Source organism: Mycteria americana, chromosome 1 (assembly GCF_035582795.1).
Source record: "Mycteria americana isolate JAX WOST 10 ecotype Jacksonville Zoo and Gardens chromosome 1, USCA_MyAme_1.0, whole genome shotgun sequence".
In the NCBI taxonomy this organism is placed as follows: domain Eukaryota; kingdom Metazoa; phylum Chordata; class Aves; order Ciconiiformes; family Ciconiidae; genus Mycteria; species Mycteria americana.
The window spans coordinates 199,171,491-199,193,034 of record NC_134365.1 but is presented as its reverse complement, the minus strand read 5'-3'; the positions used below and the strand labels follow the sequence as shown (position 1 = coordinate 199,193,034).

The 21,544-nt window shown below is 42.9% G+C and overlaps 1 protein-coding gene across 1 annotated transcript in view; it reads right to left on the bottom strand.

Annotated features, from left to right (window-relative positions):
* FLT1 (fms related receptor tyrosine kinase 1) overlaps positions 1-21,544 on the bottom strand; it is a 113,237-nt gene that overhangs the window by 34,264 nt on the left and 57,429 nt on the right. Inside the window, exons 13-16 of the mRNA XM_075498865.1 lie at positions 16,311-16,419; positions 9,637-9,927; positions 4,381-4,527; positions 2,311-2,442 (exon numbers count right to left, since the gene is read on the bottom strand). Coding sequence (XP_075354980.1) covers positions 2,311-2,442; positions 4,381-4,527; positions 9,637-9,927; positions 16,311-16,419 — 679 coding nt within the window. The remainder of the gene's footprint in view (positions 1-2,310; positions 2,443-4,380; positions 4,528-9,636; positions 9,928-16,310; positions 16,420-21,544) is intronic.

Below are 21,544 nucleotides of genomic sequence, written 5' to 3'. Positions count from 1 at the left end.
GGCAAGTCGTCCACTCTGGGAGCAGGGCAGACACCGTGTGGCCGGGTGACCCCCCGAAGGAGAGCTGCCAAGACAGCCTGTGTTCCCCCCGCGCCCAGCAGCTTGTGTCCCCAGGTTTTTAGGGACGCAGTCCCCTCTGCCCACTGGGTGCTCTGGCAGCCATTTGCTGTTCCTGTTCAGTCCTTGCAGATTCGCTGCCTCTTCAGTTCCTCAGCCAAGAGCAAGCGGACAGCTTGCTCTGACGTGTCCACAAACGCGGCCCCTCTCCTCCTCAGACAGCCCGGCAAGCATGGCTTCCAAACCAAACACGGCTTGTGATTATTTAAAGACAACCCTTGGAGTCCACCATCCATTCATCCATCTCAGATACAAAAATAACACATTGTTTTATCTGTGAGTATAAGAATGTTTTTTCAGAGGAAATAAAGAGAGCAGACAGTTTCCTTCCTGACTCATTCACAAGCTACTCTTCCAATCTGCTAAACACGGCCATCGGCACGAGGCATTGCTCTGCTCCCTTTGATCTGCAGCCCCACGCTCCGAGAGCCACCGGGTCGGAGGGAAGGCTTTGGTACTCGCAGCAGCAGTTGCAGGGTCTGTATTTCTCAGAAAGGCAAGCAAATGGCAAAGCCTAGAGAGAGCCCCACGTTTAAGCCCTGATCTCGTTCCTCCAGGCTCAGGGATGGGGTGAGAGGCTGCCGTTCCCTGGGAGAGGGACAGACACTCCAGTTCGGTGTAGGAATGAGTGAGAAAACCTCCAGTGATGTCCCTTCAGGCAGTAGGAACAGAGAGGGTGGAAAGGCATTTTCCTTGATCACAGCAGATAAGACAAACTCTCTCTCTTTTTCTCATCCAGTCTCAAAGCTATAGATTTTAATATGGTAGACTTCATCTCCTGCTTATCTAAGGGCTCCCATCGGAATCACACAAGAACATTGCCAGTGGTCCCCCAGGACATGTAACCAGAGAAGAAGCCTTCCTGGCTGCTGTCTTTCCTCACCTCTGGATCATGGACTAGGAGATACGACTTCCTAAAAGCCATCTGACAGAATGCTTGTGGTTGTAATAAACAGCCAAGCTACAATGATGTTAAAAATCAATACAATAATGAATTACACTGTCCGGGACTGTTAATTGGTAGGATGCACGGGACAGCAAGCACTTAGGCACAAGTTGTTCTTTTAGCTGTTATAGTGGCCGTAAAAACCTTAGCATTATTCATAAGGAGGTAGGTGTTTCCAACTCCTCGATTACACCAGTTAGGCCAGCCCACAAATACATATACTTATCCCTGACCTTTTAAATCAAAAACATCATTGTATCATTAACGATCACCATTAACTGAGACTCCTAACACACTCATGGCAGAAAATCAATACCGATTTACTAGCTGTAGTTGTCTTCTGCTGTAGGGTAGTATCCAAATACTCATCAGTATTCAGATACATTTAGCAATTGTATGAGAACATCCACAAAGACATAATCCCTGCCTGAGAGACCTGGTGGTAGTCAAATTGTCTTCTACAAAGAGAAACTAAATGCATTTAGGACTATTTACTTAACACATGAGATCAATAAGCTAGGTTATGTCAAATTCAATTTATACATGGCACTGACTTATACGGAGAATGTCAACCTACTTCTCATATAATATATGAACGAAAAGAGTATTCAATGAAACTGAAAAGTCACTGGATAAACTTTATTTTTATGCAGTGTAAAATTACTTGATAGAAGTCACTGCCACAGGCCTGAGTCAAGCTTGGCAGAACAAGGCTGACATTTAAATGAATAACAAAATAACTCAAGTAATGGTTAAGGAAATAACTAGATCATACCTACTTCTTACAACAAGTGCCTTTGAAAAATGCATGTGTAGCTATCGCTGTGCTAAAATCTTCTTGTCCAATTTGGCAGTTCACTTTACACTGAAAATAAACAAATGAAAATATCCCAGGCCTCTAATTTCTATGGAATTAACCTGAAATGGGAAAATGAGTGGGTAGGAGAGTGTTTCTTATTCTGTTTTTTGTTTGTTTTGATGATACTAAATTTACATTTCTCTTCTACCCTGACCCGATCTTTGTTGGGTTGAAGCAATTCTTTTTAGGTCAGTGTAAACACGCTCTGAGGTAGCATTTCCTGCTAGGCTTCCTTTCCAACCTGGTATGCTTCCCTTGCTAGGACTTCCTTCAAATTGCTGCCTTCAGAGACCACTGCCTGAGCCCCAAGTCATACCCCCGCCTTTCCAGCCTGAGTAAGAACATCACCCTGGCAAGCTTGCTCTTCCCGTTCAATGTCATGCTTTACCTTGTACCGTCACATACGCTGCACTCTCCACGGACCCTTTTAAGTTGGTGGCTATACACTGGTAAAGTCCTTCATCCTCCTCTTTTACTCTTTCAATAAACAGCATTCGGCTTCCGGGCCCTAAAATTATTCCTGTGAAATGAAATATTTTGCAATGAGAGGGAGCCAGGATATAAACAAAAACAGGCCCTTGTGTAATAATATCTGCTGCAAGTTCTTCTCAAAAGAAATCTGAGCCACAGACTGCAGAGCACAATGTTATCTGCAGGAAAGCCAAATGTACTTGGATGTTTTGGGAATCTTTTGGAAATCAGTGTTTACAAAGCATTTGTGTGAGTGAAAAACCTCAGCCTAAGGGAATGATGTTGGGAGCACTTGGTATCGTGTACATTGATTAGCACTGTGCCTAGACTTTCGTCCAAGTGAGCTCTTCAGCATGCCTCCAAGTTTTGGAAAATGGGTGGTCTGATTACTTGGCCCTGCGCTTACAGGCGTAGGTCTGCACCAGAAGCAGCTCGAGCTTGGAGCACTTCCAAGACCCAGCTCCATGCGTCCACACTGGCCTTATGGGCAGCAGACTCGCTCCAAATCTCACTTGCCCATGTGGCACGGAATGATGGGCCCCTTTTTGGACAGACCCCAGCTAGTGCAAAGAGAGGTCGCATGAGGTGTACCCTGCAACATAGGAGCTACCTGAAGTTTTCAACACCTTGTTTATCCCAGATGGGTCAACCCAGAAGCCAGCCTGGGCAATACTCCAGCAAGCAAGGAAGAGGCAGACAGCAGCTTTGGCCTCAGAACTGCCTTTAAGGCACTGTATAGCCAGGAAATGTGCAGTCAAGTACACACTTATGCGTTTGGCTCCATCAGAACTACTGCCTGTCAAAATATATTCCCACCATCTATTTCAGGCACCTAACTAAAGTGCTCTGACCTACTCTCTAGAGACATCTTCCTGGCTCCTAACTTTATGTGCTGCATTACACACAAGTTAGACACATAACACTCATTTTAGAAGATAGTGTTAATAATGCACATTATAACAATGTGGTCACTGTAAAGCTTCATGGAATGCGGCTCTAGATTAAGTTTAGTGTCTGTGCTGCAAGTCTGCACAAGCTTATAACTCACTTGGAGAAATCCTCAGAGTTTTTCCCAGTTGCCTTTATTCATGCTATAGTAATTTCCAATAATGCAGGACAGAACCTTAAACACAAACATTCTAAAATGTTATTATTGAAGACTACACTGAAGATTCAAGTTCCTGCAGACCAAACCTCCTTGAACATTTTTCCTGAGCCTGTAACACTAGCTCACTGTGTGCTTCTGATCCAAATGTGGATGAATTCCCATGAGAAAGGTTTTGCCTTTTCCCTCATCATTCATCTCCACCTGAAATCTCCAAGGAACTCCTCCATGACTGTGGTGCCATCAGAGCTGGACATGTAGCCTTAGCTGATCTTTGAAGCCACATTCCGGACACAGCAGTAAATATCTCCCAAAGTTTTCCTGTAGCTGCAGCATGCCACCTGGGAAGCTGTTCCTTTCTGCTGTGTGAGACCTGGATTCCCTGGCTGCTGGCAGATGCATTTCAGTTTTGGAGATCCCAGATACGGAATTCGTCTGGTGGCTAGGCTGTGAACCTAGAACAGACTTGGCATGCCTGACCACAGACTCCCACTGGTACTCCTACGCACATCACTCAAGCTTGGTTTTCTCCTGCCTAGCTATACACTGGCCAAGACACCTGATCCTTAAGCTCCCTCTAAAGTAAATGGAGAGAAATATGTTTCTCTGGAGATGACTCTTCCAAGATGCAACTTAAGAGCTATATTTTTTCCACTGACTCCACAGAGGCCCGTTGTGCCTAGACCTCCAGCCTGGCTGAGGTTTTGGAGTGAGACAGAATAACCCGGAGCACCCGTGCTGCTGCCTGCCTGCCTGTAACACCCAGGCAATACTCCTTCCTTACATCTGGGTACCGATGCCAGTGACTCTGCAAATGGCTACCTAAGGCAGATGGGTAAACAAAAAGGATGTAAAAGGTAAGCGAGTACACAGAGCTCTCACCTGGTTCTTGCTGTATTTCCTCATGGTTTTTAAACCAGGATATGTGGGGCTCGGGGATGCCACGAACCTGGCACTCCAGCATGGCCGAGTTACTGGTGTTCACTGTCTGATCTGTAAGGTGCCGCAGCAGGGCTGGTGCCTCTTGAGCTACAAGACAAAACAACACCTCCGTTTTACATTCCTGTAACTCTGGGGGTTTAATTATCTTCCCTACCAGCATTTTACTGATTTAAACAGCTATGGCTGTTCTACCAAGTTCATTGTTAACAAATTTTATTTACCGTTCTGGTTTGCTTAAGAGCGTCTGGTGTGTACAGAGTACTCCCGTTACCCAGTGATAGCAGGTTATGACGACCAGTGAAGACCCAGTGATGACACTGTTTAAAAGATTTCCTCAGCTCCATTACCAACCACATTTGTTCATTGACAGCAATGAGTTTCTATGAAAGCTCAGAGTTTTGCATCATCAGGAGAAACAAACTGTGACACCAAAGTTTTTAACAATTAGCAGGACACCCTTGTAGCAGAGTATCTCTGCATCACTGATAGCACCATGCAGCTCGGTACACCACGACGCCCGTGAATGTCTTTTATCATTTACTTACTTTAAAGAGTACAGTTACAAATCATATTCAGTAAACTCACATCACGTAAAACCAGAAATCATAAGCACAAAAGCATTGTGTTATATGTCCCAAAGTCTTCATAAATTCTTCCACTTTTGCGTTTCACATGTTTGGCTGAACACAACAAGGCCAGGCCAAACCCCACCACAGCCCGCCTGCCAAAACTGTGCTGGTGAGAAATGCACCCATATCCTCCAGCAGCCACAGACGCTGGAAACCCTGACGGCAGGGGCCGAAGGTGAGTGCTAGCAGGCCACACAGCATAGCAACACCGCTCCTGTTTTACTTTTATCTACTGACATTCATACGAATGCAATGTAATAAAACACATTTCCATGACAGTCAGTGACAATGAGTACTGGAAGCGCATCTCATCTGTTCTGCTTCTGCTCAAGGGCCTCCCAGAAGGGCATTTCGAAAACACTCTGTAAACATCATGTTAAAGTCATCCCTGAAAGAAGCAAGACAATGAATCTTTCTCATCTTCATTTCAAGCCTTTGCCACTCCTTCCCCCATTTCGTTCAGAGCTGAAGGCTGTTCTGACAAAGATGTGCAAGGTTTATGCACATTATATGGCAACATATTTCTGTCACATTTGCGACTCTCACATGATTCTTTTTGGTATTTTGGTTCCTTTAAAGCAGTGATGGAGAAGCTGGGGAGCTCCTGAGCAATCTCACAGATGTAAATGCTCTGCAGATTCCCTCAAATTCCCCAGTCTTGCAAGAACCAATTATTTGCAATCTTTCCCTCCAAGGACACTGTCAGGATCAGCAGTTACTAGCATGGTAAGACACACATTACAAAATATGAAATAAAACAAACAAAACAAAACAAAGCAGAAACCAGCTCTTTGCAAATATTTTCTTTTAGACTGCAGTAGATACCAGTACACCAAGTTCGGGTATAATATCAGCTGAATTCCTGACATTCTGTGTTTGTAAGATTATTCTCTATCCTTTCAGAAAAACTGATTATCAGACATTTCCATCTTCACAGACATTCTGTTACCAGCTGCAAATAAAACTCTCCACAAAAATTAAGCACCTATGTACCACCAGCTTATGCAGTGTGCAGGAACCCCAAAGTACTAAAAGCACTTTTAAAGTAGGCTATCCTTGCTATGCTCTTACCCCTTGAAATTAATTCCAGCATAGTCACGACCCTGCAAAGACCAGTTTGGGCTTTTCTGAGCTGCAAGTCTGTAATTTCCACAGGCAATGCTATTTTTTGTTTACAGTGTAGTAGACAACTTGTTCTCTCTTCCCAAACAGTAATGCTCATGAGAGAGGCTGTAAAGTAAATTCTTAATCAAATACCTACACAATGACACGGTCAACAATATTTGCCTTGCAGCCAAGAAGACTGCCCTCTTCTCATTGATACCTCGCCTTGATTTTTGCACAGTTCTCATTGTTCACTACACGGTCTGTCTATGAACAGGCACTGTCTGACACATGTCCATGCACGCACGCTGAGAAGAGCTCCCCATTCCACATTTATCAGCGGTCCCTGATGGACACCCCAGCCCAGACATCCAAAATGAAGGCGGACAAGATGACACAACAAAGGCAAATCACACGTTCTGTGAGTTATTTGTGATTAATTTTAATTTGTTTATAGCCATACACTAAAGATGGGTTTTCATATTAAGAAAAACTTTTTTGCTTAAAACTTAGATCCAGTCACCATTCACATACTTTCAATAATTTCTCTGCTGCAATCAGCTGGTTTTTCAAGGACTTGGTCAACCTAAGGATTATTCTCTTTTGCAAACCACCTGTTTTCTCCCGTTCATTTTTACAGTGAAGCCAAGGGGGGAGTTTCCAACACCCCGCTCCGCTCACCCCGAAGCCAAGGGGCTGCCCTGGCCGCCAGCACGCACAGCGCAGGGCTCAGCGCCCGGGGCAGCCCCCCGGGCTCGTCCCCAGCCCTCGTGCCCGCCCGCAAACGCTGCCCTGCCGGGCCAAACTCTGCTCTCCGTGCCCTGAGGCACTTCATTGCAGGCAGAGTTTGGCCCAGGGGAGACAGGGGGGTGACAGAGCGGGGAAGGGGGTGCTGGCGTCAGAGCACACAGCTGACCCGGGGCAGTAAGGAGGGAAAATTTGCATTTCCAAAAGCAAACAATGGCAAATGGGGGGAAAACATTACAGTTTGTTCATCTGGGGGTATACTTTTGCATTCCGTCCATTTTTGCCCTTTGTTATGATTATGTTGTCTGTTCACTTATTTTTATTAATCGGTACAAAAATATAAATACAAGCTTTAATTTTAACACTTAAAAAACCCAAGAAATATAATTCACACCTTTCTCCCTAAATAATATATTACACAACAGAAGGCAGAGAAACTCCCCAAACCGATGAGATTCTCCAGTCATCTGAGGACATCAAAAGTGACATCAGTAGTTTTTATCCGGCCACCAAGAACAGCTTTCCTCAAACGTTTCCAGTGAGGTTTCTCTGTGCCTCCCAACACGGGCAGCCGCATCGGGATGTTACGACATCCTTGCACAGCGTGGCCCTCCGAGCGCTCGTCGAGGCCAGGCTGGCAGGACGTCCACCCAGCAGTGATACACATCATCGCGATCCACAACAATTTCACAGAGGAACAGTCTAATTGCCACATCTCTTTTTTTTGACCCAGACTCATATTGCCTGGCAACTGGCTGCTACAAGTCATCACGCTCCAGCTCCCAAGGCCATGGAAAATTCATAACGTCCTGTCATCACCGCCCACCTTGCCATCAAATGTCTTCTCACAAAACAGCCTCCTAAAAAAGGGGATTCTGTATTGTAATTCTTTTGAAGACTTGCAAATGCTAAAGAGCACACTTGCCCCGTTTTTAAGCAGTCACCAATGATTTCGCTTGCTTTTTATGCATATTTTAGAAAAAAAGAGACCCAGGTCCCTTTGCAAGAACACATTGTTTCTGGAAGCCATCACACTAATAATGAACAAAAGAGCTACTGTATACAAGCAGGCTATAGGTGACATTTCAAGATATAAATGATTATTCTTTTCTTTACTGTGACAACTTCCAGGTTATCAATTGTTTTCTAAGCATTTTAGGCTCCATGAAACTGGCATTATGGGGAAATGCTATTGTTTACCCTTTCACACTTGACAAAAGCAATTCCCACGTGAAAGACAAGTTTAGCCGTGGGACACAGCCTCGATACCTAAAGGAGGAAATAGTCTGGTGAGTTCCCAAGCGCAAGAAACTGTCATGTTGTCACCCTCTATTTTAAAAGCACAGCCACTTTGTTCCTCTGCTGTAGCTATTTTGGTCACTACGGTCTGTTTTGTTATGGCTTATGTAAATGCTATATAAATGATCAATCATAAATGTAACCAAAAATAATAAAAGCTATGTATTGTAAAAAAATAAAGTTATCAGATCTATTAAAAATAGTAACTTCTTCCTTATACAGAATTTATAATACACAGAAACATCTCATAGCAAAATCACGATGAAGGAAAAAAAAAAGGGGAAACGCTCACAAGGAAGTTTTAGGTTGCCCTTAATTCTCCTTCAGCAGTTTGGCTGGTTCTTAATCCCCATAATAAATCCAATTGTCATTTACATCCCAAAAGCAATGAATATTTTTAATGGCTTCAGTTTTGAATTTGTATTTTTAAACACATATTAAACAACTCACTGTGCTGGCTGCAACCTTGTCAGTCATGTTAGTGTAATATTTCTCATTTAATAAAATAATTACAACATTACAAATTCCTGTATCTTCAGGCCAGGAGCAATACTCACACTTTTATCAGTAGCTCTTTACATTAGTGCAGAACTGACTTTAAAAAGTGACCAACACAGCAACTGGAAGTCTACCTGGATTTATTTGGAGAAACATGGTTCACGTCTGTCAGTTTTAAAATCATCATTATTATAAATGATATGATAGGTCTGTGCATTATATCAACATTTTTATTTCTTCCCTGCATACTTCCTTTAGAAGATACTTTTTAAGATTAATGTACTTTAGTGTAGAAAATAATTTCAAATAAATAAGCATTAGAACTTGCTCAGCAGGTAATATTTATAAGTCCATCAAGATCAGATTAAAATAAAAAATATATAGTCCAGTCAATCTCAAACTGAATTGTGCTCATTCTGCACATTAAAGTTAACTTATTAAATGTCCATTGTTGACTGAAAACAGCAGTTTTTAAAGTTAATCAGTTTATTCAGCTTTGACACTTTTGACGAGGCCGATATCAAAGTGGAAGAAAAGATTGATCCAAAGTTTTCCTTATCGCTCAGTAGGAGACAGCAAGAGAAAAAATAACAACATGCAAAATGTAGCACAGGGGATCTTCCAAACCCCAGCTTCCATGTGCCTTGTCAAAGCAGAAAACACCCGTCTGAACTCAACTGGAAGCTCACGCATTACGATTTTGTTTGCTATTCCTCCTACGTCCAACCCATGGGGGAATGTGCACCACCTCAGGGCCTGAAAGGTAGCAACAGTAATAAAAAATCAAGATGATATGAGACACCTGTTACTGTTTAATGAGTCCTTTAATGTTTTACATTGCTTTGTGTTGTACAATCATTCCTTGTGCTTTTATATTTGAGGATCCGAGAGTAAACAGCCTTTTTGTTGCAGTGCTCACCTCTGATTGTAACGTCTTTCTTTTGAAGCACTTCTTTCCCCGTGTATGTGTTCCTTGCTCGGCAGGCATAGGTGCCCGAGTGTGCCAGGGAAACGTTCTTGATGGTCAGAGTGAGGGTGATGGAGTACTCCTTGTTGAGAGACCTTTTTGCTTTCGTTTGATTGTTGACTGTCCTCGGTAAAATCCAGGCAATGTCTTTGTACAGGAATTTGTTGGCCGAACAGGACAATATCAAATTCTCTCCTTCAACGGGCATTTTTTCCAAACTAATATGGAATCCACTGGGTACATCTGTCAAAAATCAAGAACACTTTTTAGTTTATATGAAATGAATGAGCCAAAATTAACACGGCATATATTTTCCCCTTTATCAGGAAGCCTTTGAACTAATCAATGTCGTTGTCTTCCTGCTGAAGCCTCTAATCTTTCCTTTCATATGCTAGGCTCCAGCTATTCTTACAATTTGTCTTGGAGCTAGGAGACACTTGGGCTCAGACATCAGTTGGTGTAAACTGAAGTCGCTCTTGGAAGTAATGAGTTTGGATAAATGTTATGCCAAGTTAAGACAGGCTGGGGCAAGGTACCAAAAGCAGAATTATTTAAAGACAGCACAGTGAGACTATGAAAAAGGAGGAAAATTCTGATCTCAGCTCCAGCTTGTGAACTGTGTGAGAGAAAATGAATCTCAAGAGGACAGCAGAAAAATACTGCAGCTCATCATGCTCGGTTGTATTGTTTTCTTGCTATTCACGAGTATTCAGACAAATTATGTCTACTTCTTAAAAATGCTTCAAATCCTGAGAAATTACTGAATCTGTGATTACACGCCTGAGATTTCCCTTGGAACAGAGGTATTTACCCTCCATGCATTTAAAGCATGTCAGCCACCCAAGAGCAAAGTAGAAACAGTACCCGCTGGCCTGGGTGGCCAGCTGTGTGCGGGCAGCACTAGGATGAAGATCACTCTATTCCGACTGCTTGGCATTAAACATAGATGAGTAATATTTTCACCTGAGAGAAATCAAGGACCATTGCACCAACCATCTACTAAGTGTAAATACGACTTAAGTTTTCACAAGGATTTTTCAAAGCAGATCGTTCAGGCAGGAATAATTTAGCTGACAATGGAAAAAGTCATACTTGAAAAAGTCATGTTTGCAGTCCATTGTAACGTTACTGCAGCTTCCTCCACCTGGGGAGCGGCGCAGACCTGCGGCAGTGCCGACTGCCTCCGGCCACCTCCACCTGGGGCTCATCCCTCCGGTGAAGGAGAGTCACGCCACTGACCTCAGTGAAAGTAGAAGCAAGTTCCTGAGAGAAAGCACTTCCAAGTTTTACTCCTAGAATGCAACCTCTCTTCGTTTATTTGTAGCCAGTATTCTGATAAAGTCATTTCCTTCTTCTCGGTCAAGTGACATTGACTTTGGCCATTTTCAATTGTTCTTTCACTGCTGATTGCTACGGCACTTGGCTGTGAACTTGACTCAAAATCATAAGAATGGTTTCGTCTTTCATAAGGGAGAATGATGCCTTCTTTTCTTGTCTCTTAGAGCATGAAAAGCTCAACGCCGACTTTCATTCAGTTCCATGCTTACCAGTGTTGCTTCAGGTTTCATGTCACAGCAGCAGGGACACATAAAGAGTAGATCTCCAGTGAATAACATCCCACATCTTCTTTCAGTAACCTCTTTCACTGATTGACCGATCCATCAGAAAGCTTCTCCCTAAATCCCCACAACGCAAACTGAGCTGCTTTGCCTCCCCAGGAGGACCATGAACGTGACCTGCTCACCTCTGCCTTTCAAACAGAGTTCTGCCTGTTGAAAGTCTGGCACCAGCTGCTCCCTTTAATATCCTCTTTTCCACACTTAGCCCTGAGTGTTAAACACAGGGTAAATGAGCTCCTGCAAGTCCTGGATTGAAATTTCCTCTGAATGTAGATGCCTTCCAGGGAGAGGCCTGATTTCTGCTGGTTGAACTCATTGTGCCCTTGCAGTGAGAGCAAACTGTGTGCCTGTCACCAGCTGTAGTTCAGGTGTGTAGTCCAAAGATCAACCTAATGGAGGCAGTGACACTAACATATTAGAGTGGATTTTGAAGCCTGTGTGTTGACTTGTTCCTCTTACATTTCATTGGGATCCCCTTTTTTCTTCTCTCCAGCAAACAAAACTATAAGAAAGACTTTAAATTTAGTGAACTCATCTATGAGTGACTATCATCAGCATCCTTTTTGACATGTAAGGGTGCGTGGTGCCAGATTCTGGTCTCAGTTAAGAACATATCGACTGGGAGTGCTACTAAGATGAAACCTTTCCATACAGGGGGTGCAAAATATTTAGCCTAAACCATCAAAACGTAGACATCTACTTGAATATAGTTGTTTTGTGTATGGAAAAAAGTTTACAGCCCATGGAGTGACACAGGCACCTCCAGAGGGCAATGCAATCCATTGCCTTAAGATGAGTCAAATTCCAGAGATCCTGATCCCTCACACTTAATTATGAAATGCTCCTACATGACCAGCTTAGGCTCAGATACCCAACTTTAAGGCTTAAGTTAGATAAAGTGAATCCTATGCTTGATTTCGGTAAAAAGCATTGAATTCAGACACACTTAAAACCAATCAGGAGGCCAAAGTTTTGATCGTGGCTAAGTATTTTAATCAAAGAGATTGCTACGTCCTACTCACTGTAATCTCAAATTGTTCTGCTATGTGTTGGGAAAGCCAAGGTATGGGTCTGAAATACTGCTAATTTTTGGCTTTTGCAGATGCCAGTACTCAGCAAAAGCTAGGAAGAGCCAAGCAAAACTCTTAAGATGAAACTAAAGATCCCCTGGGACTGAAGCTAATGAACTATTTTTAACATAAAAGGATAGCGTGCCAGGAGAATAATATAGTTGCAACTACTTCCATGTTGTCAGGTCTGGAGCTCTTCCTAGATGTGTCTTCTGTAAAGAAAGACTATTTTCTGAATAAATCTAGGGACAAAAGCAAAATGCACAGGATTCCAAGCGAATCATTTGTTTAAAGGCTACGAGTCCACTAATGTATGACACCTCTCACCAATTGTTACAGACTCAGGCTAGCTAAATAACATGGCTGGGAATAATGTAAAAGGGTTTTATTTACTTTAGTGATTTGAAGCTTCCTGTGGAAATAGCTCCCAGGTTTCCTGATGGAAGATTTTGTTTATCTTTGCCAAGCACCATCAGGAATCTCAAAATAAAATGCGCTTAGTGACATTGGGAAACCAGGGAGATAAGGCAGAGCTGTTCCTGTTTCACCCTCTGTAATTGCAAACACACCCATGGGCCTGCTGTGTGCCAGCAAAACAGCCCAAAATATAGGGAAAGGGGCAGGCTGGAGGGAAGGGGGCTACCACAGTTACATTTGACATAAAGGTGTTGTTACAGAGACTGTTTCCGTATCAGTGAGAAGGAGAGCTTTCAGAAATCACCTTTCCACATCACTTTATATAAGGCTCACAGTTACTTTTGTGCCCTGAACAAAGATTTGCTTTTAGAAATAAGTCAGTGTGACAACACCCCAAAAATGTCCATTTGACAGAGGCCATAGGAAAGGAAAGCTGTGGCACAGCCCGTGGACTTTCATGTCCTACACTCTCAGGCACAGGCTATAAAATTATACCACTCTCAAACCTCCCAGAAACACATACGCAAGTTGCATTTCAAGCCCAGAAAAAATGAGATTTACAATAACTTAAGAAAGGGCTTGTCCTTACTGGATCCTCTCTGCTACACCTTCTTGCACTTATTTCCTCAGATCTACTTTTCCCTGAAGGGGTGGAACATGCTGCTGCCAAACTAGGGTTGCTGGGACAAGCTCTGCCTTCCCACCACCTTCCCAACAGTTTCTGCCTATAGAAAAGAGCCTCCTCACACCACCACAGCTGCTTCACTGAACCACGTGTGTTTTCTAATCCCCAGGACAAGGCCTGAAGGAGATTGCCTCCAAGGAAAGGGATTCTTCCTGTTCAGGACAGGCTTTGTCTCCATATGCTCTTTGGAATCCTTTCCGGCTTGTCCCTTTTACAGAGGGCAGCAGCTCCTCTTCCTACAAGGGATCACCTTCTTCTGCTTAGACGCTTCTCTTACGCTTACTTTTGTGTGGTTCAGGCTAGCTTCATATGGCACCAGCAGACCCAACAATATAAGATAAACTAGCCCCGAGCTGTCACACAAGACCTGAGGTATTTGGTTTGGACTCATCAGAAGGAAGTACTCTGCAGTGTCCTGTTCACATCCATCAACATTTAGGGCTGTCATTTTTTTATTCCTTCAATGTGTTTTTCAGCAAATGCTGGACGCACTTGTTTCATTGACATGAAACACAGGCTGTTACCCATCCGCAGCAGTTTGGTCTCAGCCCGATGGAGGAGAATTATGATTACACCGCACGAGCCCAACTGATGCGCTATGTGCACAAACCAGAAGAATGAGCCTAACTTGATTTTTGTAAGCACAAAACAGCAGTGTTGTTTAAACAAACTGCCTTCAGTCAGTGCCACTGAGCGTCAGTGGATGATCTGAACTTTCCATGTCACACAGTTGAAGTGCTCAGCTCCAGGAACTCAAAGGACTAATGCATTTCAACTTCACCACCCTATATAGAAAGGTTGCCACCAGTCAAGATACTAAGAATTTCCAAGCCATAATAAAGCAGCCACTCCTCCTTCTGAACACCAGCCAATACAACAGTCTTCAAAGGAAAGTCATAATATTCTGCGTGTTCTCATACAAGCTTTGGTATCAAGGAGAAGGATTTCCTTCTGTCCCTGGTCAAGACCTAAGAATGCGAGATCTAAGTAGGGAAACTAACTCCTTCATGTCACGGCACTAAAATACCTGAAACCGCCATCAAAACTTTGAAAGGGAGATTTGGGTACAGCAAATGGGGCCCATCAAACTTCAGCTTCATTTGGTTTCAGGATCTTCCATGTGACATTTTGAAGACTGAGGAGTAAGAGCTAGAGAAGGCCAAATTCAGCATCTTGCACATTAAAAGAGCAACAGCCTCAGTGAGTGACTTCCAGTGACTGCTCAAAGTTACATGTGAAGTCTCCACATAAAGATGAGAATGCTGCTCCATTGGCACGTTAATTTATGGAGAACTATACATCATTGTTTAGCTTTCTGTCCAAACAGACACAATGTAGGGATAGGGCTGAAAGCAAAACTGTCATTTGAGAGCGGGGACAGCAGTCATCTTCAAGGTGGTAAATGTTCTTGTCACATCCATTAATAGAACATGGAGATGTTCTTCTTGTTTCTGTATTTTAACAAACAACCTGCCTATGTGTCGCTTATCTGTTTATATTTCAATAACTACTTCTCATGCTTGTTACCAGTTTTCTATATTTATAGATAATTGGCACTTTCTAAATGTGGAAGTGTATTACTGCAGCTAGTCAGAATATTTAAAAAATATAAATTTTGGTTCACAAAATCAGCATGGGGGACATTTTTCAAAGAAGTTTTCTTTCTTTTTTTTTAACCAAATCTAGTGAGCGTGTGTCTACTCTCTTTTGATATCTCTCAGTATAGTAACAGAATGAGTTTCACTAAAATCACTCATCAGAATGATAAGTGAGAGACTGACAACAAAAACAGATACAACAAAAATTAAATGGGATACATTAAAATTCTTTTTCCCTTTCAGCTTCAAGATTATGATTTGGGGATTAAAGTATCAGAATATTTTAACCTTTTTGTCTTTTCTCATATTTTGGAATGAATTGCATATCTTTAATGACCTACACTGAAAGTTGTCATCAGCCTAAGTGCTCTATGAACTACCACTTTGTTAACAAGACCAAAATAACATCTTTCACCAGAAAACAAATCCTTTGTTATAGCATCTGCATACATTATGCTGCTAATTCATGCAGGAGTTATTCTCAAAAACTCATTGTGGTTTTTTTTAGTAATTCCTGAAATCAAATATGTAATAGTTTGTTTCTGAACCTGCAAACACTTGCATACACCTAGAAATGGAAAAATAAATGGAAACATACTCATACGTGCAGCTAACACAATGAGTCTTCTCAGTGCCATGGCCCAAACGACATCCAAGGTTGTCTTTCTCAGAAGAGGGAAGAGAACTCTTTAGTTTATACCCTGCCACTGTTCTACCTACAAGTGGCGATAGTCCCTGAGAGCTGTGAGAAGCTGCCCGGGTACCCCAGGCACCCCTCCTCTGGCACCATGCTGCCCGCAGATGCTGGCACTGCTCTGGGCACTATGTTATGAGATCTTCTGGTTGGCAGCAGGATGAGGCTGTAGACACCGTCCGTGTCACACACAAAACTGGCTTACTGGTGTATGAAAATACAGTAAAATTTCACGTATGGAATGACTGCAGAAGCTAGGTGATTTAAAAGGGGGAATTACAGGTTGCTGTATTTGTAAGCAATTTGTGTCATGGTGGGATACTTGATGGAGGGATGAGTCATTCACCAAATTTGGTGTCCTTCTTAGAAATCCAGCTGCTGTGAAAAACCCTTCCAGGATCACCCAAAAGCATGGTATGAGTTTACAGGTGCACACGTTAAAATAATTCTCAAACTGTGGTCTATGAAGAAGCTACAACAGCCTAACAGTTATAATCCCGGGACAAGGAGACACATTTGGCTCTAGTGGGGACTAGATCTTACCTGTTACAATAAAGCTGACGTTTCTTTTGGCTTTTCCCACTTTATTGGATGCCACACAGCTGTAGATTCCAGAAGATTTGGCTTCAGCTACAACAAGAGTGCTAGCGGTCTGCGAAAGAAAGAAGAGGTTTAGCTCTCATTCGATCAGGAACTTGGTTAAAGATTCCCTTCTCTTTCTCCTAAGGCACTGTTGATGGTCTCATGATTCAGTCTCTCCATTCATTCAGTGATGGGCACCACTGGGGCTATTTAAAGGAGATGTCACCATATACAGTTTTGGAAAGGGTGGAAGAATAACAGAAATATTACATTATCAGAGCCATCATAACAAAAAATCTTTGAATGTGTCTTTCAGGTTGATTTATCTCTTGCTGCTGGTGTAATGATAAGATACAGAACATGAAGCGTGACACAACGTGGTTCACCCGAGGAGACGAGCAGCCTGCAGGGCACCCAGACTGCAAAGGGAATAGGTGAGGAATGCCTCGGACCCTTGGATAATGCTGGGAAAAAAATAGCTCCTTTTGGCACTAAGTGCATTTGATTTCTCTTTCATTTTCTCAAGTAAGTGTCAGGTGAGAAAGGACAGGGGCAAAAGAGATGTTTACTCGTCCTCTTTTGGAATATTTCCTTTTCTTGGACTTCATATTTCTATTATTAAATAATAATATGTTTGGTTTCTTTACGTTGTATTCTATGACTGTATTAAGAGGTTCAGCACACTAAATATTTTCACAAAGTGATATGACTTGCAAGATGAGGCCTTGGAAGGCTAGGGACCAACAACACCTGATGTGCCTTTAGAAAAATAAAAACCATTGTAACAATAACACTTATACCTTCACGGTGATGGAAAGCCATGGTCTAATGGCTTGGGCACTAAGTGAAAGAAGAAAGTTGTGCAGAAACAACTGAGGTGTCATTATGATATGGAGCTGAGACATGGGGCACGCACATGGAGCTCAGCAGTGGGACGTGCTCTCAGATACAACTTAGTAGCTTAATTTTCTGTCTTTGTGTCTCCCTTTTAATTCTTCTGTAAAACATGCATTGGCTGGAGTTACAAGCAGAGCTGGGACAGTGACAAGAGGAAATTGTATGACCACGGAATCCTGTTGTTGGGAATTATTTGGCTTTCCTAAAAACCTTCAAAATCATTTTTGTGCCATTAATACATTATTTTAAGTCTGCCTGATTGCTGGAGTCCAGAGACAAGCACAAGAGGGTGAGTCAGTAATAAATAAGGACCAGTTATCTACATTTCTACATAAACACTGGTTTAGCATTTGCACTGCTTCTGTGTCTCCTACTCAGAGACTTCACAGCTATCCCCAAACTCCTTGTTGAACCCCTAAATAATACAGATCGTCTGTTTTCCCAAAACATTATTTAGTAGAAAGAGTCTATTACTTTTCCCACTGCTCAAACAAACACAGTGGAGTCAAATTGTTTGATTTTGGCTTATTTGTTTTAGAAAACTGCCCTATGGCAAATTCAAGACTACAAGTGATGCTAACAGCACCGCTACCCTGTTAAGCTGTCTCAATGGTCAGCTACCTGTCTGCTAACAAAGTACATCTCATTTCTAGCTAGAATTTTTCTAACTTACCTTTTTGGCTCTTCTGTGAGATGAAAGAGGCTCAGTAATACCAGATAGACAATTACGGCCCTTAAAAAAAATCATCCTGTTTTACTAAATTCAGTAGGCTGGCCTCTACAAATTCCTAATTATAAAGCATGGGTCCAGCCCTGCCTATATTTTGTCATTCTCTTTGAATTTCTTCCAGTTTTTAAACATAATTTCGTGAAGTGTGGACACAGGACCCAGCAGCAGGATTCCTGTGGCCATTTTATCAACATTAACTCAGAATAGAAGGAAGTCCCATAACATCTGCCAGAGGGCTAACGTGGGTGGTGAAAAACTGCTTCTGCCACAAAAATCAGCCTTTTTTGCATCAGTTGGTAATACCTCATAGCAACCTTGCCCAGGTAGGAACAGTGACCCAAAATGCACAGTGAAGGAGAATGAAGCTCTTACTTTCTGACTCCAGGACGCCTGTCTTTATCCTACTATACTCAGAACCAGAGCATTTCTGAGCCTGAAAAATACATGTCAGTTATTCCCCCCCACAATTACTCCAATAGTTTGGAAATCTTTTTGTACTATCAAGCTGTATTTTGTCCTGACATTACCAAATATTAGTTCTGAATGAAAAATTGTGCACCCTATCTGAGTTTTACTGCTCCAGCCCACTATGATGTGATTATTACTTCTACTACACTGAGGACTGCACATACAGTTAGACTTAAGCAGTATGACTGCAGTTGCTGACTGGAGTGGTTATAGATTATGCCTTTTCTGGCATATTAAATGACCCTAGAGAACATTCCTCAGCACTGAAATTCAGTAATTTAAACTGAATGCTTTTCCTCAGCATTGTTTTGGTTTTGACCAACTTGCACTGTCCCAAATACTCCTCTAGCATGGGCCAAGAATCACTCCTAACAGGCAACTTCCACGCAACCAACGTCTTCTGGAGGGTGAGGCAGAGAAAGCCATAGTGTCTAGGAAAAAGCAAGATGGATTTTGCAACAGAACAGAATGTTTTAGAGACAACATGTCTCTGCATAAATCTTTTAACTTATAAATTAGTCATAAGCATAAGATAACATATCTTTAAACAGTTGGTGAGCCCTCCAGTGGTGCAGTCTGTGTTCTGCATTGTGGATGCCGACCAAAACCAACCAGAGAAGCAGTGTGTACAAAACTAAGCCTGGCGTGTTGTTGTTTATTGAGCAATTATGGCTGTTTGAGATCAGTCTGTGCTACATGGTTCCTCTATACAGCTATTGCTGCAAAAGGAGCAAGAGAAAAAGTTCTCTCAGCCTTGTATTGCCTGGCTTCACAACAGAGAGTTTCAGGCCCTGGATTTGCAACCACGTTATATACAGAAAGTCTGAATCCATTTGCCATGATCAGACATCCTTCCTGACATGCTTGGCATCTTGAGCATCATCTGTCCACAAACCCCCTTTACCACCAAAGCTTTGATCCTTTATTCCTCTTTTCTGCACCCATCATCTCAGCTGAAGCACTATGCTACAGGCTCATCTCAAAGCCAGGGGCTAGGGAAGTAAATCCCATACTGCTGCTGCTTCTGCTGGCAAAAAAAAGAGGCATAAAGCAGAAATCCTGAGAGATAGAAGAGGAATTTACAGATTTGTTCGTGGTGGAAACTGATGAGGAAAAGACTGGGGGGAAAAGAGAGTGCAAAGCAACTGGCATGATCATTGTGCTTGGAGTCAGGGTGGGACAGTCTTCCCCGGAGGGTCTGCTTGAATTTCTCTTGTCTCAAAGTAGCTTAGATAGATAGATAGATAGATAGATAGATAGATAGATAGAGGATTCCCACTGCTCCAGCTGATGGCAGAGAAGCAAGAGGAGGTTTCAGAAAATGCTTGGTAACTTGACTCTTTCCGGACTCCCAGGTGGCCTCTGCAGACACAGGCATAAACATGCTCCATCCAGAGATTGCTGTGCTAACTTCTCTAAAGAGCCCATACATTTAAAAAACAAAATACTGTACTTTCAGCATTGAGCAGGTTAGTGCAGGTTTGCCAAGTACTGTTGATTCCCTCCTAGTTATGCTTTTAAGAAAATGTATTTGTTAAAAAAAATGGGAAAGAAATGAAAATATGCTCTCCTCACCCCCTTGGATTTATCGTTGGCTAAAGGAATATTATTTAGGAAGACCCACGTTGAAATATTGGCAGCACACCATTGGATTGTTCTACTTATGCCAAAGACTTATGATCTGCACGCCTCGCGTGCTGGCGAGGAGCATCAGTGCAAAACATCTGGGCAACATGCTTCACCTTCAGGACCACCACAGAAGAAACACCAAAATATCTCCAATAGCACGACATGAACACACGCAGGAGGGCACCCCCTGCCCCCTGGGGCAGACAGGCAAGTCGCTGCTGTTAGCAAGCAGAGCTGCATTTTCTCTCTACATCATATGTTGCCCAGCTCGAACAGGCCCTGAGACTCAACGCACAGATGTTGAGTCGCAAGACGACGCTACAGACGGCTATACCACAGGCACCCCCTGCCCCCCGTCCCAGGGCCATAGGTAGACTGAGGCAGCGCTTGATTCACGCCCCCCACGCTCACCGAGGGAGGGGATCGATTTCAGGAGCTGGAGGGAGCTGCAGCTTGGCAGAGGCAGGTGCCAAGTTCTGCTAGTTTTAATCTCACCAAGGGCTTGGCTCAGCTGGCACCTCCCAGCAATCTGTCTGGTTAAAAGTGTTGACAGTGATTCTAGTAGCGCTCAGGAAGGCCCCAAGAGAAGTGGCAATGTGCTGAAAGAGAGGCAAGCTATGCTCCCACTGCTACCTTTAGCCTGGCTTCCTAGGAAGATCACACTGTCTGTCTGTCCATCTGTCTGCCAGCCTGTCCATCTGTCTACCAGTATCCTCTCCTCCCCCACGCCCTCAGTAATTTTTTAACTCATTGCCCAATTTCAACCAAAATTGAAAGACAACTCAAAGCTCATAAGATCTTATGCATTTCATGAAAACCAGCCGTTGGGTAGAGGAGAAAAATTAAAATGAGTGTTGTTGTAGGGAGCTAAACAGCTTTCTCTTCTGCTTTGGGTTCCAGATGGCCAATCAGCACAGATGTGCTGGCCCGGCAGGGGACAGAACAGACACAACACATGCTCCCTCGTCTCATCAGTAATGAGAGGACATGGAAGAGAGCTAGAAGTTTAGGGCTTGGCATAGAAGATGCAGGAGAGATGGGCCCATCCTATTTTGCATGGTCACACCTTACCAGTCATGCCCAAAAAGGATTGACTCTTCTGACTATCTAGCACTCCACCTTTATGTTGGACGGTCACAGTTTTTAATACTACCCACAACCAGCACATGCCAGGTTGACCCACCATTGCCAGCCAAACCAGAGATGGACAAGGGCGAGCCTAGGTTTGGTCTTGCAGAATCCTGTTACAGGGTTATTACTTTCCATTTTCCCTGAAGTCAAGTAGCTTTGTCACTCACAAGGGATGGGACCACTAAAAACTTGTGTCAGTAAGGTATTTATGCAGTGGAAAACAAGGCCATACATATATACACACACACACACATATATATATACACATATATACACATATGAATGATAAACCACAACTTCATGCATTACTATTCTTTATACACAGTTCCTGGAGGCACAC